At 44.8% G+C, this 22,567-nt stretch overlaps 1 protein-coding gene across 5 annotated transcripts in view; it reads left to right on the top strand.

Annotated features, from left to right (window-relative positions):
- The window catches only part of LOC122929462 (peptidyl-prolyl cis-trans isomerase-like), a 38,524-nt gene extending 18,388 nt beyond the window's left edge, over window positions 1–20,136 (top strand). For 3 of the 5 annotated variants that reach the window (XM_044283049.1, XM_044283048.1, XM_044283051.1), the window contains 4 exons: window positions 8,202–8,232; window positions 8,540–8,628; window positions 17,769–17,941; window positions 18,990–20,136. In XM_044283049.1, the coding sequence (XP_044138984.1) occupies window positions 8,202–8,232; window positions 8,540–8,628; window positions 17,769–17,941; window positions 18,990–19,140 (444 nt within the window). In that variant the 3' untranslated portion in view covers window positions 19,141–20,136. Of the gene's footprint in view, window positions 1–921; window positions 957–1,761; window positions 1,844–8,201; window positions 8,233–8,539; window positions 8,629–17,768; window positions 17,942–18,989 lie in introns of those variants that run through there. The other 2 variants (XM_044283046.1, XM_044283047.1) reach the window with 2 other exon arrangements.
- Window positions 20,137–22,567: the final 2,431 nt, after the last annotated feature.

Genomic DNA, 22,567 nt, shown 5'->3' with positions numbered 1-22,567 from the left:
CCTCAGAACTTTTCGAGCTGTACCCCATTGAGGTGGCCACCCGTGTTTGGGGCAGCAGCTGGGTGTTTGTAACCGACAACGCTGCGGTGGTAGATATCTTAACCAATGGGTTGTCTAAGTCGTCTTATGTCATATGTCTCTTGAGACGTCTAGTTCAACTCTCCTTGCGACATCATTTTAGTGTTAGTAGTACGCATGTGCCAGGTTCTCAAAATGTGGCAGCTGATCCTTTATCGAGGGCTAATTTCTCCCTTTTCGCAGGTCATGTCATAGGCGGATGTTGTGGGCGCTACCGTCCCCCTTCACGAGTCACTAATACTGGTTTAACTGGTCACCTAGAGACGACACTCCTTACTAGCCAAGCCCCTTTCGCCGTATACAACTAGGGCGTATCGCACTGGATGGAGGGCATTTGCAGGCCCGCCGTGCCAGACTTTGTTGAAGACAAGGAGCGGGGACATGCTGTCCCTTGTACTTTTACGCAATTGCCGCGCGGGGAGCTCGCGCTGCTCCATGGCAGAGTGCAAGACGTGCGGGCAGCATTATTATTATTATTATATATTTTTTAAATGAAATCAATATGTAGGGAATATGCCCTCAAAGGGAGTCCAGTTTTGTTGAATTCATCCTTGCCTTCATTGGCTACTGCCACTCTGAGCTCAAGCTGTCCCACAACACGGTGAAATCGTACATGTCAGGGGTGCAGCATTTCCTCTCTGTCAGTCATCCTGAACGGGCATCTGCATTCTCTGTGCATGCTGTCAAAGCTACGTTGAGGGGTTTGAGCAGATGTGGACCAGGAGGCCAAGTACGCAGACAAGCTGTTACTGGACTGCTTTTCGTAACCTATCTGACATCCTGGATAGGAACTCTTTCAGGGTTTTGCCCAGCCTGGTGCTTAAATCCGCTGTTTATTTAGCCTTCTATGGTTTCTTGATGTCACGGAATGTGTACAGGTAACAAGGCAAAACAACATGCATAAATGACTCGCTGGATCCAAAAGCTAAGGAACAAAAGGGAGACCCCTGTAGAAGACCTGGCACTTTCCCTGGCTGCTCAGCCTATGCATAGATCCGAATGGTGGAGGTATGCATATCCACGTACCTTGACTATATAACCCCTGAGCACCCTACAATAGTGAGGGGACACGACCACCGGCTCCCTACACCAGACACGGAGGGAGTCAGGGTCACCTGGGATCCAGCAAACAGAAAATAACAGATAACAGTTTAACACTTAACTTTGTAGAGGAGAGGAGAACCAGATGGGCATGCACACATACTCCAGGAATAAATATAAGCCGCCCAGAAAAGCCTTCTGGGGAAGAATTTAAAGGGAAGCAATTAGTCCAACACATGACAGCTGAGAGAGGCTAACGAGAGGAGGAGCTGAATACCACAACACAGAAACTCAAGGAGGAGGTTCTGAAAGGCCTCTGTCAGAGCTTCTCAGCTGTCTGGTTGTGACACTTGAGGCCTGGGGAGTTTACTTGTTCCCCTAATAGTAGCAAGTTTCTCACAGTCAGCCAGTTGGTCCAGGGTCCCGAGGGTTACGTGCTGCTGCTGAGGACATCCAAGACCTTGCAGATAGGTCCCCCAGTCCCAACGTCCTAGTTCCCTATGTCTCATCGATGGTGCCCTGTCAGAGTTCTTCATCAGCTGCAGATAGCCTTAGCTGGGTTCAGGCCAGATAGTCCACTATTGCCTTTCGGGGTGGTACCGCTCGCTTCTCACCAGTTCGTGTCTCACATACGCTCCTTAGTTGCCAGTTTGGGCGGCGACCCAGCTACGATCTCAGGACATCTATTCGTAAAGGTGCAGCATCCACAGCCTCCAAGAATCAGGTACCAGCGCATGCCATCCAGAAGTTGGGTCGTTGGCGCTCCTCGTGTTTTAGCCGCTATATACCTTACCCCAAAACTAAGATGTCAATGGCTTTCCAAAGTCTGGTTTTGTGATCTATGCTGTAATAATTACTCCTGCTACTCAGTATGTCTTTTGCCCTCTTTCAGGTGTCCCTACTACGGCGCGGTTGCGGCATAACTCTAACCGCTTAGGGGCAGGGTAGTCTCAGGTGGGACGGGGTGCATTCTCTTGGTTGCCACGACCACAAGTGTAAGGCCGATTCATTGGCCTGTATTTGTGGGAGGGGCATGGCTGCTTACTTCAACGGCCAGCGTCCCTCTCACTCTGTACGTCGTTACAGCGTTTCCCCACCCACCCACCCTTACTATCCACTACTCTTAAAGGGGATGCCCTCTTTCAGGTGTCCCTACTACGGCGCGGTTGCGGCATAACTCTAACCGCTTAGGGGCAGGGTAGTCTCAGGTGGGATGGGGTGCATTCTCTTGGTTGCCACGACCACAATTAACATTTCTAAACTGTGGCGGATCCAGAGCCTGGTCTCGGGAGGGGTACTTCCAGATTATTTTCTGTCTGCCACCACAGAACAAGGATGCTTATAGAACAGAATACACAGTGTAGCGGTATACTGTACATTGTGTGGCACAGTGTAGGCTATATGTGTATAACATAAACATATTTCACATGAAAATTTACAATTATTTGGCTTGGCCCTTCGCGATCTCGGACGCCACTTCAACACTTTTGGCCGGGGGCTCGGCGGAGCTGATGTGCTTTATCCTAATGAGAAAGATTTCATAATAAGGATTTGGAGAAGGGGCAGAGGGGTCACAGAGCAGGGAGAGGCTGGTGCTGCTACTAGGGGGTCATACCATGGGGGAGTAATAAAGCCCACCATAATGCCCCCCCAGTAGAAATAATTCTCCTTATAATGTGACAATGCCCCCTTGTAATGCCCCCAGTTGAGCTAATGTCCCCATAGTGCCCCATAATGTGCCAGTATAAAATAACCCTATATAGTACCCCCAGTAAATGCCCCCATAGTGCTCCTCTCCCCCTTCCTCCTAGTGCCCCCATAATGTACCAATATAAAATGCCCCATATATCGTGCCCCAGTAGATGCCCTCAGTGTCCCACATAATTTGCAAGTATAAAATAGCCTTTCTTAGTGCCCCCGTAGATGACTCCACAGTACTCCTCTCCCCCTTCCCCATAGTACCCACCATGTGTCCCAGTATAAAATGCTACTGTACAGAGCCCCCTATATAAAATACCCCTTCTTTGTGGCCTCAGTAGATGTCCCTATAGTGCCCACCAATAACGTGCCAGTAACAAGAGCCCCCCATCATGTGCCAGTAATAAGAGCCCAGTCCCCCATCACGTGCCAGTAATAAGAGCCCAGCCCCCATCACGTGCCAGTAATAAGAGCCCCCCAATGTTCCAGTAACATAAGCCCCCCATCATGTGCCAGTATTGTAATAAGCCCCCATCATGTGCCAGTAATAAGCCCCCCAATGTGCCAGTATTGTAATAAGCCCCCATCATGTGCCAGTAATAAGCCCCCCAATGTGCCAGTAATAAACCCCCCCATGTGCCAGTAATAAGCCCCCCAATGTGCCAGTAATAAGCCCCCCAATGTGCCAGTAATAAGCCCCCCAATGTGCCAGTAATAGGCCCCCCCAATGTGCCAGTAATAGGCCCCCCCAATGTGCCAGTAATAAGCCCCCCCATGTGCCAGTAATAAGCACCCCAATGTGCCAGTAATAAGCCCCCCCAATGTGCCAGTAATAAGCCCCCAATGTGCCAGTAATAAGCCCCCCAATGTGCCAGTAACAAGAGCCCCCCTTATTGTGCCTGTAAAAATATTGTAAAAAAACAACAAAAAACACTTATACTTACCTCCATGCCAGCTATGCGATGCAGGCCTCTTCCGGCCTGTGTCCCGCGCTGTATGGCTCAGGCGGCGCGATGACGTCATCGCGCCGCCTGCGCCGGCCTCTGATAGGCTGCAGGCACTAGACCAGCAGCCTATCAGAGGAAGGGGAAGGGACACGCCTCTCCATCCCCTGCACCGCCGCTGGCACAGGCAGATTACTATAGAGATGAGCGCAATGGAAGCGCTCATCTCCCTGTACCCGACTGCGACAGTGCGGCGGCTCACTTGGGGGGGCATTTTAGTTGGGGGGCACAGCGTGATGTAGGCGGGGCCGTGGCCCCCTCTGCCCCCCCCCCCCCGCGACGCCACTGAACGTTATCACCACATAAAGTGAGATATGTCAGATTTGCTAAATTAGGCCTGGTCAGGAAGGGGGCAAATGGCCCAAATGGGAAGTGATTAAAGAAATATTGAGTCGTTCTGTCACAAAGTGTTAACTGTTTTTCTAGCTGTGTGCATCCTACTTTCACTTTGTGCTGTCATCTAATAACCCTTAGCTCTATTTTACTAAGAGGTCATAAACACTTATTTAAGCCACATTCTTATCAGTAAGAGAAGGATTGAGCTTTGATGAGTGTTTATAGGGTCTGAGAGCAGAGATTAGGAGCCTGTCCCCAGCTCCCTGCCTGCTGGGAGTAGAGAGAAAATTCAGCGGCTGCTAGTAGAGCATCTCTGTACAGAGAAAAGGACTTTAAAAAAAAAAAAAATTAAAAAATTATTTTTAGCTCATAATGAGTACAATGCACTAATAAAAAAATGCCCTCAACAGTGTACATAGCCCTTAATTAAGAGACTACCCCTGAGGGAAAGAGAACAGATATTCGCAGAAGGTGGAGAACCACATTTCAAGACTGCTTGTGGAAAGGGTATATTGCTCTGGCACCCACCACACTTTGAGACGGACTGGCCAATGGATTCTTAGATCTGCACCCCACACCTATGGTTATTTGGAAGCATTGCAAAGTGTACTTAGAGAGAGACTCGAGGGGGGGGGGGGGGCTATTACCATCATTGTTGCTGCCTATACACAGCTATTGGGAGAAGCCAACCCTGTGATATACCTCAGTACTGTGCCTGCTGTTGCTATATGTTCTGCAACTCCTATAATCTTTTTAGTAAAGAGAGACTTTTTGTATATTGTAACCAAATAGGCCTGGTCATTGACTTCATCATCCTTCAGCCTTTCACCTGCCCTCCTGCCTTGCAACGTGCCAACTGTTTACTATTAAGGGCACCCCAACTACCACCAGGCAGGGGACTCCAAAAGCCCAGGGTGTGCCCAGAGGGGAAAAGGGTGCTCCCTCAAACCACTGCACGGCCCTGGGAGCCAGGGCCGTCTTTAATATTGATTGGACCCTGGGCAAGAATTTACTTGGGCCCCCTGGATCCCGCCTTCCCACACCGTAGCATGCAATCATGCCCTCCACCACAACACAAACACAAAAAAAACAATCCACCCACCTCATAGAGTAGTAAACTTTAATGATGATGAGTGGCCACTAGAGGTGTTCCTTGGCAGTAATGTAAATACTGCCTTCTTTCTGAAAAGGCAGTGTTTACATTAAAAAGCTTGCAGAGACATGCTATAGCCGCCAGAACTACTACGTTTAGCTGTTGTGGTTCTGGTGACTATAGTGTCCCTTAATATTGAGAAAATAAAAAAAAGAATCGGCACAAAAGTATCTAATAAAATGGCTGTATAATCATTCTAAAAATTAAAAAAACACAACTTCTTCTATAGTATTTTGCAGATTACTTTTTTCTTTTTTTACAATGTGCATATAGTACTGTACTACTAACCCCTCCATCCACCCCTACATACAGGGTAATAAAGCGCCACATACCTCTTACATCCAGTGACGTCTCCTTTGATGTAGATGTTCTCTTTACTCATCTTCTCCTTTCAGACCTTCAGACCAGACCACCATTTTTTAGCCATTTCTCGTCTCTGCAGTTTGGCAAACAAAATCTTAGCTTAATACTTTTCTATCATCCTCCCATCTTCTGGACAAATCTTCCTACCACCCCCAATACTATGCCACTGTGCTCCCCATTACTATACTGCAGAAACAGATAAACCCCCTGATAATACTAGTACCACACAGATAATGCCTCCTTCAATAACTATTGGCACACAGTGGCCCATAGTGCCCCCATAATGTGCCAGTATAAAATACCCCTATATAGTGCCCCCAGTAAATGCCCCATAGTGCTCCTCTCCCCCTTCTTCCTTGTGCCCCCATAATGTACCAGTATAAAATGCCCCATATATAGTCCCACAGTAGATGCCCTCAGTGTCCCCCATAATTTGCAAGTATAAAATACCCCTTCTTAGTGCCCCCCATAGATGAGCCCATAGCACTCCTCTCTTCCCTTCCCCATAGTACCCACTATAATGTGCCCCAGTATAAAATACCCCTATACAGAGCCCCCATATAAAATACCCCTTCTTTGTGGCCTCAGTAGATGCCCCCATAGTGCCCCCAATAATGTGCCAGTAAGAAGTGCCCCCATAGTGCCACCCAATAATGTGCCAGTAAATAGTACCTCCATAGATGCCCCCACAGTGCCCCCCAATAATGTGCCAGTAATATGTGCCCCCATATATGCCCCCAATAATGTGCCAGTAACAAGTGCCCCCATAGATGCCCCCCAATCATGTGCAAGTAACAAGTACCCCCTTGATGCCCACCAATCATGTGCCAGTAACAAGTACCCCCATAGATGCCCCACAATTATGTGCCAGTAACAAGTGGCCCCATAGATGCCCCCCCAATCATGTGCCAGTAGTAAGTACCCTATAGGTGCACCCCAATCATGTGCCAATAACAAGTGCCCCTATAGATGCCCCTCAATCATGTGCCAGTAACAAGTGCCCCATAGATGCCCCCCAATCAGGTGCCAGTAACAGGTGCCCCCCAATCATGTGCCAGTAACAGGTGCCCCCATAGATGCCCCCCTATCATGTGCCAGTAGTAGTACCAAATAAAAAAAAATAACACTTATGCTTACCTCCATCAGGCTGGCAGTGATGCGATGCAGGCGTCTTCCAGCCTGTGTCACGCGCTGTATGGCTCAGGTGGCGCGATGACGTCATTGTGCTGCCTGCATTGGCCTATGATAGGCTGCAGGCCTAGTGCCTGTAGCCTATCAGAGGAACGGGGAAGTGAGATGCCTCTCCCTCCCCTGCCCCGCCGCAGCACTTCCATTCGTATCACTGTCCTGAGGACGGCGATACAGATGACTATGGAGATGATCGCTTCCACAATGGAAGCGCTCATCTCCCTGTGCCCTGCCGCCACCCTCCACATCACCAGTGGTCAGCGGAGCTCAAGAAGCAGCTGCCTTGGGCCCCCCAGGAGCAACTGGGCCCGGGGCAGCTGCCCCTTTTGCCCCGCGTTAAAGATGGCCCTGCTGGGAGAACTGGAGTGAGGACAACCACCATGAACTACCACCACTCTTATCAGTGCCACAACTACCACTCCCCTCCTCCCAGCTCTTTCCCTGTTTGGTACCTGCATGTACACTTCTCACACCGGTTAACATGAACAGGAAGATGGTGACCACGACCAAATCCTGTATTATGGGTTAATTAATAAGCATGCATATAATGAGACTGGGGAGAGGAGTGTCAATACTGGACAACAAAATAACTGAAGATTGGGGGTTGCGTGTTGAGACATCTGTACCCTCTGTTCTACCTACTGTGAGGGGTAGCTTTCTTTCAGGGAATCATCCTCACAGATACGGCTTCAGGACACCAGGTTTAAGGTCCAAACAGTGCATTTATTGTGGCAAACCAGCAAAACAATCAAAACGATAAACACTCGCCCATCCAGGCTCTAACTAAACAGTATTCCTGACTCACCTATTAGGTAAAGTTCACACACTGTGATCTGATGCGGCTTTCCCAGCCAATGTCCCAGAGCCTCCTGGCTGTTCAGAGCACAGTACACCCACTGTCTCCAGTCCAGTGTCTCTTGTGGGGGATTGGGGCTCAGTAGTCTGCCTGACTATGGCCCTGCGACCCTCCCAGGCATCGCTTTGTCCCCCAACTCTAGGCTACCACCCAGCCTTGTGGTCCCTCAGCCTTGCCCAGCTGAGACCACACTCGCAGAGCCTGTCCACAGGTAACACACTTCCCCCTTACTGACACCCTGGGAGGTGCTTTATGCCAGCCTGACTACCTCCAGCTAGTCTCACATGTGGTGGAATAGGGGTGTGGGCCGCACTATCCACCCCTTCCTTGCCTCTAACCTGTGTGAGATCTGTTACTGTCTCACACTACCTTTAGTACTACTTAGTGTAAGAGAGAAGGAATGGCTTCTGTGTTACTCATGTGATAAATCTGTATATGTTGTATGTAACGTGTTGGACTAATCCATGTTCTGATCTTTCCTTAGCTCCGATTTGATGTGGTGCCTAAGACTGCAGGTAAGTGGCACCTACAGGTCACAATATGAAAGCATTGCCTTGTGAATTGCATGGTCTGATTCTAGTGCATGCTATACAAATTATTGCCCACTTTAATGGCCAGGCAAAGATCTGAGCCATGTGCATTTTGGGGACCAAAAGTGGTCAGTATCCATGCAGGATCCATGGTCAGAGTTGAAACCCAAGAGCCCATCACTGCAAGGAAACGCTGCCCACTCTGCCACCAAGATGCCCATAGTTTATTCTCATCATGTATGTTTTTTTTTTTAACCTTGCATTGACTCCTTGCTTTCTTTTCTGCTTGCAGAAAATTTCCTTAAACTCTGTACAGGTGAAGTTGGCTACGGCTACAAGGGCTGCACTTTCCACCGTATTATCCCTAACTTTATGTGCCAGGTAACAGTGGCTTTATTCTCCGTATACATCGTAGATACCTGAATTATCTCTTAAGCAGAGACATTCACAGAGGAGGGCATCACTGGGCACAACCAAATCCAAATGGATTGGTTCTCTTTATTCTGCTAGTTTGTAATTCTTCACCTTCATCATAGATGATGCTACAGGTAGTGGTGTCTTGGTAAACAAATAGGAATTAGTAATTTCTGGTGAAATTACTTGGCTTTGCTTTATGACAGGAATGGCACAGTCTTTGAACCCTTTCCTCTGGCTTCCTCTACAGGTTCTAAATACTTCTACTATAATAACTCTTCCCAGCTGTTTCTCCTTATGGAGATCGAGCTGACGTAGGGAATCTTATAGGCAATGTTTCCTGGGAAAATGTATGCAAAATAGTTCTCCTGCAGAAAGAAGAAATCTTTACTGCCATCTATAGGTAGTTACCCATCAATGACCAACCCATTAAAGGGGCTCTCTGGGAATAAAATATTGATGACCTATCCTCAGAATAGGTCATCAATATCGGATCATTGGGTTCCACTCCAAGCAACCCTTCAGTCAGCCGATCCCAGCAACCAGTTCTATCAAAAGAAAAGACAGCTCACCACCCAAAATTCGCTTGCACAGGAAGAGATTGCTCCCACTGCAAAATCAAATAAATCCCAGCAGGCGTATCGATTTTCTTCAATGCTTTATTCCTTTTACAGGACGCGTTTCGGCCCATCCAGCCCTCCTCAACTGCATGTTAACAACTGATAATATCAGACACTTATAGGCTTGGTCACATGACCCTGCCAATCAATTCAAACAGGAAGTGACATCACATCAAAATTAGTATCAAAACTACATTTAAATAACACCCTTGCGAATACTCTGATGAAAAGATACCCTTGTGAACATTATAACGAGTCTCCTCCCATCATCATCGCGTCGTAGTAGTCTGCAAGGAACCATATAAAGTTCATATTAAAAACACATCACTTCATAATCCCTATTAAGACCCTTGGGATGTAAAGTGTCAAGGGTGTGAATCCAGAACGAATCCCTTTTGAGTAACAACTTCTTCAGATCCCCCCTCTCCGTGGTAAATGTACGCGCGCAATAACTTGATATTTCAATTGTGATATGGAATGATTGTGATTATGGAAATGTAACGGGATAGGGAATAAAAGATTCTTGTTCCTGATTGTCGATTTGTGTATGTTAATCCGATCCTTTACTTTCTGCATTGTCTCCCCTTTATACAGTATGCCGCAAGGGCACTTAATTCGATATATAACATTGGTTGTTTCACAGGTATAATAGCTCTTGATTCTATAGGATTTTCGTGTCGACAATCAGGAACAAGAATCTTTTATTCCCTATACCGTTACATTTCCATAATCACAATCATTCCACATCACAATTGAAATATCAAGTTATTGAGAGCGTACATTTACCACGGAGAGGGGGGATCTGAAGAAGTTGTTACTCAAAAGGGAGGCGTTCTGGATTCACACCCTTGACACTTTACATCCCAAGAGTCTTAATAGGGATTATGAAGTGATGTGTTTTTAATATGAACTTTATATGGTTCCTTGCAGACTACTACGACGCGATGATGATGGGAGGAGACTCGTTATAATGTTCACAAGGGTATCTTTTCTTCATAGTATTCGCAAGGGTGTTATTTAAATGTAGTTTTGATACTAATTTTGATGTGATGTCACTTTCTTGTTGGAATTGATTGGCAGGGTCATGTGACTAAGCCTATAAGTGTCTGATATTATCAGTTGTTAACATGCAGTTGAGGAAGGCTGGATGGGCCGAAACGCGTCCTGTAAATGGAATAAAGCATTGAAGAAAATCGATACGCCTGCTGGGATTTATTTGATCCCAGCAACCCACCAATGAGCATTGTAGGCTCTTCCTAGGCCAGTGATATCACATTTATCAGTCACATGGCCTACAGTATGTCCAACTTAGTCCTATTAAAATGGATGGGCCTGGGCTGCAACACCAAGCACAGCCACTATCCAATGCACCGCACTGTGCTTGGTATGCTGCGAAGAGCTCGTCCAAGTGCTGCATCCCTTTCAAACAGATGATCTATGGGGGTTCCTGTATTCGGATACTCCCCCCCCCCCTCAATCTGATGTTGATTGCCTATTGTGGGGATAGATAGTCAATATTGTACACCTGTAAAGCCCCTTTACCCCCTTACAGACATTCGGTGTACAGGCTTCACAGAAATTGATTTTTTTCAAAATCTTTGTCTCTGAAGACTTTGTAGAGTTAATGGTGGCCCAAACTAATTTATATGTCCAACAATTTATTGCCCAACATCCCATATCATAACATTAGCATATGCTGCATATGTACGGCATACATATTAGGACATCCTCAGACATCATCCACAACTCCCTCCTCCCTCAGACGTCAGCCAAAACTCCCTCGTCCCTCAGACCTCAGTCAAAAAATACCTCCTCCATCAGCCCTCAGCGAAAACTCCATCAGCCGTCAGGCATCAGACATCAGACATCGGGTGTCATCCGTCAGCTGTCAGGCATCAGCTGTCAGCCATCAGCCAAAACTCCATCAGCAGTCAGTCGTCAGGCGTCAGGGGTCGGGTGTCAGACATTGGTTGTCTGGGGAGGGGGCGGCACAAAGCATAATGTCACGTGTACTACTGCCGGATCTTTTCTTCATGCAACCAAGCCTGGAGGGGAGGGACCTCTCATTAAGTCCCCAGGATTATTTCAGATGGATCTTTATCCCTGGGCAAAGCACTTAGATGCACGGACCCACTACACAGCAGTCACAGCAGTAGCAGCCTTAGTGTCTCTCCTTGTATTACAGGTATTTACTTTATGGGACAGAACTTTATGATATGGCGTCCACGTCCCTGGCCCTTTAAGAGATCGAGACCCCCACCCTGAGTCCCACCATACACAAAATTTACCTGAGCCATGAGTAAAGTAAATACCTGTAATACAAGGAGAGACACTAAGGCTGCTGCTGCTGTGACCGCTGTGTAGTGGGTCCGTGTATCTAAGTGCTTTGCCCAGGCATAAAGATCCGTCTGAAATCCTGGGGACTTAATGATGGGTTCCTCCCCTCCAGGCTTGGTTGCATGAAGAAATGGTCCGGCAGTAGTACACGTGACATTATGCTTTGTGCCGCCCCCTCCCCAGATAACCAATGTCTGACACCCAATGTCTAACACCTGACCCCTGACGACTGACTGCTGATGGAGTTTTGGCTCATGGCTGACGCCTGACACCTGACGACTGAGCTGACACCTGACGGCTTATGGAGTTTGGGCTGAGGGCTGATGGAGGAGGTATTTTTTGACTGACGTCTGATGGACGAGGGAGTTTTGAGTTAGGGGGAGGGATTTTTGACTGATGTCTGAGGTAGGAGGAGTTTGGTCTGACGGAGGAGGGAGTTTAGCCTGACGGAGGAGGGAGTTTGGTCTGACGGAGGAGGGAGTTTAGCCTGAGGAAGGAGGACTGATGGAGTTTTGCCTGGCGGAGGAGGGAGTCGTGGATGATGTTTGAGGATGTCCTAATATGTATGCTGTACATATGAGCCTTTTAAAAAAAGCCAGAATTTAAACAGTATGGGAGGACAGATGTTTTGTACAACACAGATATTTTCCTTATGGCCATGAGTCGGAAACGATTGAAAGCAATCCATAAATGTTTACATCACAATGATAATGCACAATGCCCACCCCAAACTGACCTGAGATTTGACTGTCTATTTAAAATTAGTCCTGTCCTTGACTACTTTAGCACCAAGTTTGCTGAGATGTACAACCTCAAAAAAACATCTGCCCAGCAAGAGGGCAAGGTATGGAATTAAAATGTATTTACTATGGGAGAGTACCTCTTGGTACAACACAAGTTCCAGGTTTACGAAAGGAAGGACACCTGAATTGAACTCCCAGAATGTCTCCCCCATCCTAGGAGCTATTAGTAAAATAGTGTAGGACACAGTGCCCCCACTGCTGGACCAGGGTTACCACCTCTATGTGGATAACTATTACACCAGCATTAAACTATTTAGGTCCCTAAGTTCCAGAGGTACTGTAGCTTGTCACACATTACGCAAAAATAAAAGATGGCTCCCTAGTTCCTGCTAGGGCAACCACTCAGAAAGGGAGACAGCCGGGCTCTCCTACATGAGAACATGTTGGTCAAATACATAAACAAGAGGGATATCTTTGTACTGGAACATCATCTCCCCTGCTTCTGTACGAGGTACCTCTAAAACTACCCCTAAACCAGACTGCATCCTGGATTACAATAGGCACATTGAGGGTTTGCAGGAAACCGAAGGTGTGGTTTAAAAAGCTGGCCGTGCACTCTGTACAGACAGCACTGTATCATGCTTACGTGTTATTTCAATCTGCAGGTCAGACAGGTAAATGAACAAAGATGAGGGATGGTCATACAGCTCACCACTAAACCACTTTGCATGGGCCAAATCCCGGGAAAATGTGACGGTGCACAGAGAAGCCGCTCCAGAAACGGTCCAATACCGATAAGAGCAATCCAGCACTGCGTCTCAATAAAACAATTCTTTATTGGCCACTTCTAAAAAAGATCCATGAAGTGCAAATTCACATGCTACGCGTTTCAGACGAACGCATGTCGTCCTTCATCATACCATCAGACGCAGTGCTGGATTTCTTAGGTCAGACAGGTACGTTCTTTCATTTTCAAGAGGTGATGATCAAGGCCCTATTCTTTCAAAATCAGGAAGAGGAGATCCCCGATACTTTTAGAAGTGCCCGTGTTGTACGAGGGGAACATTTTCCTGGTGAAGTTCCCCAAACAGCAAGAAGGGGAAGCACCCAAAAAAAGATGTAGAGTGTGTTCCAAAAGGGGGATACGAAAGGACACCATTTATCACTGCAAAACGTGCCCTGTGCATGAAGGATTGATTCAAAGAGCACCACTCATCCATGCAGCCTTAATGTTATCTTTTATGTGCTTTGTAAATTTACCACCTGATTACTTTATGATATATACTGCCCAGCTTACATATTCACTTATCACCATCCACTACACATTCTTATCTGGAAAACACTTGTGGGGTGGTTTCCAAAATGGGGTCACTTTTAGGGGGGATCTTCTTTATTTCACATCAGCGCTTCTGCAGTTGTCAGCCAATACTCTGTAAATCACCAAATTAGGGCCCAAAAGCACATGGCACTCTTTTACTCCTCAGCCCTGTCGTATAACCACATGTAGGATATTTCTACAATCAGGAAACTTTGTATAATAATTAGAGAGGCGACTTTTCACAGTGGCATAAATTTGGCACGACACAATGGCACAAAAATGGATATCTGTATATCAATGCACATTCATTTCTGGAAAACACCTGTGGAGTCAAAGTGCTCACTAGATCCCTTGAAAAATTCCTTTGGGGGGTTTTCCAAAACGAAGTCACTTTTTCAGGGTTTCCACTGTAGGGGCACCTCAGGGTCTCTGCGAATGCAACATGGTGCCCTAAACCATTTCAGCAAAATCTGCTGTCGAAAAACCATATGGCGTTTATTACCTTTCTGTAAACTGCAGAATCAGGGTAATAAATATTGAGGTTTGTTTTGATGTTAAAGGGGGGGGGGGGGGGGGGCAGTGGATGAACCACAGGGGACCAGGTAAGTATGATCATCACTGCAGGTCGGCCACTCGGTGAGGTCTGTCATAGTCTTGGATTACCCCTTTAACAGTAAAACAAACCTCAATATTTATTACCCTGATTCTGCAGTTTGCATTTGATGAGAACATGATAAAGCCTTTAACCTTTGCTGTGTTATAGGTAAAATGGATTAAAATGGGAAATACACAGAAAAACACATAAAGGCTTAACAAAGTTTCTAAAATCAGTTTTGAATAATTTGAGGGGTGTCGTTTCTAAAATGAGGGTCTATTATGTAAGTGAACTGAATTGGTCCTTAAAAAAGTTGGTTTGGGAAATTTTCTTGAAAATTTGAGAAGTTGCTTCTAAAATTCTAAGCCTTTGAATGTCCTACATTTTTTTAATGACATTTACATAAATGATGCCAAGATAAAGCCGACAAATGGTGAATGAGGCAGCACTATCTGTCCTAAAAGCAGATAAATTCAAATTTAGAAAATAGTGAATTTTTCCAAATTATCTGTGAATTTTGGAATTTTTTTATAAATCAAGGTAAAATATACCGACTCAAATTTATCACAAATATTAAGTATGATGCATCATGCAGAAACTTTTGTTTCCAAAGCTATTACTACATAGAGTGACGTAGGTCATATTGGGGTTAAAGAGGTCTGAAACATGACTAGGGATATTAGCCAAACCGGAGACACCCATCTGTAGACACCTGTTTCGGAGTTCTTGTTTCTCATCGACATCTCTATAATTGACAATAACCACATGATTATAACTGAGGCCTATTGTCTGATATTCGTATATCAATTGCATTTTTTGAAATCTGAGATTTGTAAATTAACCGTTAAACAAACTAAGGCTGAGAACGTTGCAATGCCACTGCCACAAAGGCCCCCTAGAAATGGAAGATGGGTTACTGCAGGTTCTGGTAGAGAGTTGTTGATAGAAGACATGTCCCACAGTCTGTGGCTCTCCATAATTCATTTGCAGCACTTTCAGAGTGCAAGAGCAACATGGAGGATGGCTCAAGCACAGTGGGTGAGAAACAATCATCTCCCATGCCTAAAGTATGCAAGACTGCAGCCAAAGACAAAAAGGAGAAGGTGAGGACTGATAGTAAGCAGCTGTTGGTGAGCGATTCCATCATAAGAGGTGTGAAGTTTGAGGAGAATGGTGTTGTGAGATGTCTCCCTGGTGCTACCGCTAGCAGGGATAGACGACGTATCCTTAATATTGTTAGGCAATCAAAGCAGGAAAGGGAGGTGGATGTTATTGTCCATCTTGGGACAAATGATCTGGCTTGCAATGAGGTTTCAAAGGTGAAGGAAGCTTTTCACACACTTGGAAATGATATACGGGAGGTTGCATCAACTGTTGCATTCTCTGCAGTTTTGCCTGTGCATAACCTTCAGCATGACAGGAAGATGCGCATTAAGGAATTCAATGTATGGCTTGGTGAATGGTGTCTGAACCAAGGGTTTGGCTTTGTGTCTCATGTTAGCTCTCGTTGGAATGGAAAAGAACTGTACAAGAAAGATAGTTTGCATCTTTCTCTCAAGGGAACGAATGTCCTCAGTGAACAGTTCCAAGAGGTTCTAAGTCAGCTGTCTAAAATTAATACAAATAAGTCACAGGGGCCTGATGGGATACACCCAAAGCTATTAAAAGAGTTCAGCGGTGAACTAGCAAAACCATTAACAGATTTATTTAACCAATTACTGGTAACAGGAGTCGTCCAAGAAGATTGGAAATGAGCAAATGTTGTGCCCATTCACAAGAAAGGTAGTAGGGAAGAATCGGGCAACTATAGGCCAGTAAGCCTGACATCAATAGTGGGGAAATTAATGGAAACCATACTTAAGGAGAGGATTGTGGAACATCTAAAATCCCATGGATTGAAAGATGAAAAACAGCATGGGTTTACTTCAGGGAGATCATGCCAAACTAATCTTATTGATTTTTTGGATTGGGTGACTAAAATAATAGATGGCGGAGGTGCAGTAGACATCGCTTATCTAGACTTTAGTAAGGCTTTTGATACTGTCCCACATAGAAGGCTTATCAATAAATTGCAGTCTTTGTGCGTGGACTCCCATATTGTTGAATGGATTAGGCAGTGGCTGAGGAACAGACAACAGAGGGTTGTAGTCAATGGAGTATATTCAGACCATGGTCTTGTTACCAGTGGGGTACCTCAGGGATCTGTTCTGGGACCCATATTGTTTAATATCTTTATCAGCGAAATTGCAGAAGGCCTCGATGGTAAGGTGTGTCTTTTTGCTGATGACACAAACATTTGTAACAGGGTTGATGTTCCTGGAGGGATACACCAAAGGGAAAAGGATTTAGGAAAACTAGAGGAATGTTCAAAAATCTGGCAACTAAAATTTAATATTGGTAAGTGCAAGATAATGCACCTGGGGCGTAAAAACCCAAGAGCAGAATATACAATCAGTGATACAGTCCTAACCTCAGTATCTGAGGAAAGGGATTTAAGGGTCATTATTTCAGAAGACTTAAAGGTAGGCAGACAATGTCATAGAGCAGCAGGAAATGCTAGCAGAATGCTTGGGTATATAGGGAGAGGAATTACCAGTAGAAAGAGGGAGGTGCTCATGCCTACAGAGCACTAGTGAGACCTCATTTGGAGTATTGTGCGCAGTACTGGAGACCATATCTCCAGAAGGATATTGATACAGAGAAGAGCTACTAAACCAGTACATGGATTGCAGGATAAAACTTACCAGGAAAGATTAAAGGACCTTAACATGTATAGCTTGGAAGAAAGACGAGACAGAGGGGATATGATAGAAACTTTTAAATACATAAAGGGAATCAACAAGGTAAAAGAGGAGAGGATATTTAATAGAAGAAAAACTGCTACAAGAGGACATAGTTTTAAATTAGAGGGGCAAAGGTTTAAAAGAAATATCAGGAAGTATTACTTTACTGAGAGAGTAGTGGATGCATGGAATAGCCTTCCTGCAGAAGTGGTAGCTGCAAATACAGTGAAGGAGTTTAAGCATGCATAGGATAGGCATAAGACCATCCTTTATATAAGATAGGGCCAGGGGCTATCCATAGTATTCAGTATATTGGGCAGACTAGATGGGCCAAATGGTTCTTATCTGCTGACACATTCTATGTTTCTCTGTTTCTATGTTCCTATTTCCTTTCCCGTAATATTGCTGTATCAACCTCGAAGAATAGAGAAGGCATCTTGATTGACCTGATGCCACCTAAGAAGACACCAGTATTATAAATGACACAATGTAGATAGGGGACCATTTATAGATTTTGTATTTTGGTCAGGATCTTCCTGACATGTGTTTGTGGTCCTCATGGTGCTGACCTTGAGAACGTGGCTACAGGTAGAAAATACACAATCCCTTTAAGAATAAAAAAGCAGCTGAATTCTTTAATATTTCCTCCTCTCTATAACCACCAGGGTTACCTATTCTGACATTATCATCCTTATATGCTTTTGCCCCCAGGGTGGCGACTTCACCAATCATAATGGCACAGGTGGTAAGTCTATATTTGGTGGTAAGTTTGAAGATGAGAACTTCATCCTAAAGCACAACGCTCCAGGTACACTCTCTATGGCAAACGCTGGACCCAACAGCAATGGCTCTCAGTTCTTCATCTCAACTATCAAGGCTGACTGGTAAGAAGAAAAGACTAGTACAAATAATGCAACCCATATACAGTACATTAAATGGGTTGTCCAGGAACAGAACAAAAGTGCTCATTCCTTCTAGAAACAGTATCACATCTGTCCACTATTCTGTCCCATTTAATAAACAGGGCTCAACTGTGATACCGCACACAACCTGTGGACAGATGTGACACTATTTTTGAAAAGAGGCATAAGGTATGCAAATGAGCTCTTAACAAGCTCTGCCTCTGATGCCACTAGATGTAAGGCAGCTATCCTATAAGTCAGTGTTTGACCCTTTAAACAGGCCTTGAGACATGACTCGTATATTAAATAAGCCAGCATCTCATCTGCAGACAGCTGTTTCGGGGTGATTGTCCCTTATCAGTGCTGAGCAGAGAGTGCTGGCTTAACTGGGTGAGAGGCCTGTGACAGGATTTGGGGGTACTATCTCTCCTTACAGAGAGTGCCGTAGTCGGTGTGAGGAAACTTATAGGCCATACATGCTCCTCTGGAATTCTGGGAAGAAATGGATACAAATAAGCTCTTAGATAGCTGTGCCTCTGATTCCACCAGATGTGGCACCAGCTGAGCGACTAAGGCGCTCTCTGTAAGGAAAGATAGTACCCCAAAAATCCTGACCTAGGCCTCTCAACCAGTTAAGCCAGTACTCTCTACTCTGCACTGCAGAGGGGCAATCACCCCGAAACAGCTGTCTGCAGATGAGTTGCTGGCTTATTTATTATCCAAGTCATGTCTCAAGGCCTGTTTAAAGGGTTGAACATTGACTTATAGGATAGCTGCCTTCCATCTGGTGGCATCAGAGGCAGAGCTTGCAAAGAGCTCATTTACATCCCTTCTTTCCAGAATTCCAGAGGAGCATGTATGGACTATATGCTTCATCGCGCTAAATAAGGCGCTCCTCGTAAGGAGAGATAGTACTCCACAAAAATTGGAAAGAGGCAAACATGTTTTTATTGTCCTGTACAATCCATTTACTAAGTGTATTCCTAGTTCCTCATGTTTCTAAAATCCACCATTCTCTTCTTGTCCACAGGCTGAATGGTAAACATGTGGTGTTTGGCACTGTAGTTGAAGGGATGGAGGTGATAAAGAAGATGGAAAGTTATGGCTCCAACAGTGGGAAGACCAGCAAGAAAATTGTCATTGATGATTGTGGGATTCTGGAAGAGGCACCCACTGCTTAATAACCACGCATGAAACCACAGCTGACCATAATGCTTCTCCACAACATGTGTTCCTCTCTGTGCCATGTCCTCATGTGGCTAGGACTTGTCAGCTCATTCTACTGAACATTGTGGCTGTGCCATTATCAATAACACTGCCCCCTACTGCACAAAATCATGCCAGACTGAATAAAACGCATCTGATCATGTAGTAGGTATTCAATAGTTCCACCACTTTGCTTTAAAGGAGTTTTCTGGGGGTTTAATACTGATGACTTTTCCTTAGGATAGGTCATCAATATCTGAATGGTCCGGCACTCCTACTGATCAGTTGTTTAATAAGGCTGTGGCGCTGTGAGCCCGAGGCCTCTTCCTAAGCCAGTGACATCACATCCATCGGACACATGGCCTAGGTGCAGATTAGTCCCATTCAAGAAAGTGGGCTCAGCTGCAAAAGCAAGCACAGCCGCTATACAATGTACAGCGGGAAGTTGTGAAAAGGCTGCAGCACTCACTGGAGCTGATCTGCGGAAATCGGACCCCCACCATTCAGATGTTGATGACCTATCCTGAGGATAGGTCATCAATATTTTGCCCCCAGAAAACCCCTTCAATAATATCTCCATCCGCATCAGGAGTCTCCATCATAGATTCTATCATTTTTGACTTGACGAATAGTGCTGCATGCAATGCTATGTTTCCCACTGTAACAAGTGGCAAAACAAGGGATCCCATTATAAAAGGATCCATTGTTGTGTGTATCTAGCACTGTGACATGGTTTCCATTTATGATGGGAACCACAACACAAATGTGAAGAGAGCTTTAGAGTCTTAGCCACATTTGCATTTAGTACTTACATGCATGACGCCAATGAAGAAACATAGCCTTCTGAATCCGACTTCCTGGCTATATAAGGAGCAATGCCATGCAAGTCTACTGTTTACGTCTGGAAGACCCACCTTGGGGTTCTTTCTTTATTACTGTTTATTTGATGTTTAAACTTATAAATAAAATGCACAAATAATGATATATCCATGATACGATGTGTTCTAAGTGTATACCATGCAGGTATGTGAGGTACAGATGGTCATAATGTAGTATGGAGAAGACCATGAAGACTCAGCTTGTACATGTTCCAGGAGATGAAGCACTGTCATTATTCATGTGTATACTGAGAGACCACATGCCTCTTATTGATGTGCAAGATATCTCCATACTGTATATCTGGTGGGTCATTGGTTCACCCCAACCGGAATTTCAAATTTTCTGTTGGTTGCCTTTCTAATTGGTAACTAGCCATAGACCTCCATTTTCAACAGTATGTCAATTGTAATCAAACAATATAGATTGTAAAACAGGCTGCAATCTGTTCAAGGATCCAAGCAAAAATCACAAGATTTTATCGTCTTCTTTGATTTTATAAAATTTCCCACCACACCCATAAGGGGGGACTCAATTTTTAGGGGTATAGTTGTTTTCCTGGCACCTGAGTTTGACGAATTGCTTTTTGGGTTGATTACTGGGAGGAGTTGGTGAGGACCTACCCGTCATGGTACATATTGGCGCCAATAACAAAGTTAGAGGTAGATGGAAGATCCTTAATTTTATTTCAAGGATTTAGGTCATAAGCTCAAGGCAAGGACCTTGAATGTAGTGTTTTCAGAAACAAGTGGCTCGAGAACCGGTGTAGGAAGCAGGGGTTTAGGGGAAAGCGGGGCCAACTGCAGGCTCTATGGTAGGGATGGGCTGCCCCTTAATGGGGAGTGGTTGTTTTGTGTAAGAAAATGGCTAGAAGTTTGGAGGATCTTGTAAACTAGGGACTGATGGAGGACAATTACATTATAGGAGAGGAAAACAGTATAGGCCCCCATACACATTAGTGGGATACCACAGGGGTCAGTGTCTAGTAGGGTACTAGAGGAGTCAATATTAAAGGGGTCACCATTTCTAGTGCAGTGCCACAGGGGGCAGTATTGCTCCCTATTCTCTGCAGACCTGAGCAAAGTTTTGAGACTGACACAAATTTCGGTTTTTACAAAGTTTGCTGCTTCAATGTTTTAGATTTTTTTGTCAGATGTTTCAATGGTATACTGAAGTACAATTATAAGCATTTCATAAGTTTTTTTTTTTTTTTTACTTTTATTGACAATTGCATCAAATTTTTGAAAAGACTCAATATTTCCAGTGTTGACTCTTCTTTTTCAAGACTCTTGCAATTCGTCCCGACAAGCTGGATATCAGCATCTGGGTCAAATCCTGACTGATAACAACCTGTTCTTGTCTAACCAGTGCTTGGTGTTTATCACCATTTTTATGTTTTTCTATGTCCACTTGCTTTTTTAAGGATTGACCACAAGTTCTCAATAGGATTGAAATCTGAGGAGTTTTCTTGCCATGGACCTAAAATGTCAATGTTTGGTTCACTTAGTTATCATTTTTGCCTTGTGACATGCAATGCTATGTTTCCCACTGTAACAAGTGGCATGAGGCATGATGGATGATGCATGACGGAAACCATCATGCAAATTGCCACCATAAAAACGGAAGCAGCAAACTTTGTGAAAAACAAGCTTTTGGCCATGACTGTATAATATAAAAGGATGTGGTTATTAATGGTACATACACAGATTGGGTCACTGTTACTAATTCGGTACCACAGGGGTCAGTATTGGAAGGCTCACTGTTACTAGTGACCTCAGAGGCCAGTATTGGAGGGGGTCATCGTTACTAGTGGGGTTCCACAGGTGCCAGTATTCCAGTATTGTGCCCTATTTTCTGTAGTGTATTAATTGATTCAATGATCATGTAGAGGGGATGTACAGTAATATATATGTATTTGCTGACAATACTAAACTGTGTAAAGTAATTGAGGACAGTATACGGCTACAGATGGATTTGTAAAGAATGGAGGCTTGAGCAGAGAAGTGGAAAATGAGGATTAACACTGAAAAATGTCACCAGTACAAAATAAACGGAAAAACAATTGGAAAAACTGACATGGAAAAGAACGTTAAGCGTCAATCAGCTGCTGCCAAGGCAAATAAGATAATGGGTTGCAACAGAAGGGGCATAGATGCCCGTGATGAGAACATAGTCCTACCACTTTACAAATCATTAGTCAGACCACACATGGAGTACTGTGTACAGTTCTGGGCTCCAGTGAACAAGGCGGACATAGCAGAGCTGGAGAGGGTTCAGAGGAGGGCAACTAAAGTAATAACTGGAATGGGGGGACTCCAGTACCCTGAAAGATTATCAACATTAGGGTTATTCACTTTAGAAAAAAGACGACTGAGAGGAAATCTAATTACTATGTATAAATATATCAGGGGTCAGTACAGAGATCTCTCCCATCATCTACTTATCCCCAGGACGGTGACTGTGACGAGGGGACATCCTCTGCGCCTGGAGGAAAGAAGGTTTGTACACAAACATAGAAGAGGATTC

Source organism: Bufo gargarizans, chromosome 2, assembly GCF_014858855.1.
Source record: "Bufo gargarizans isolate SCDJY-AF-19 chromosome 2, ASM1485885v1, whole genome shotgun sequence".
NCBI classification, from domain to species: Eukaryota; Metazoa; Chordata; class Amphibia; order Anura; family Bufonidae; genus Bufo; species Bufo gargarizans.
Note: the sequence above shows the minus strand (reverse complement) of the source record. Positions and strands in the feature narration are given on the sequence as shown.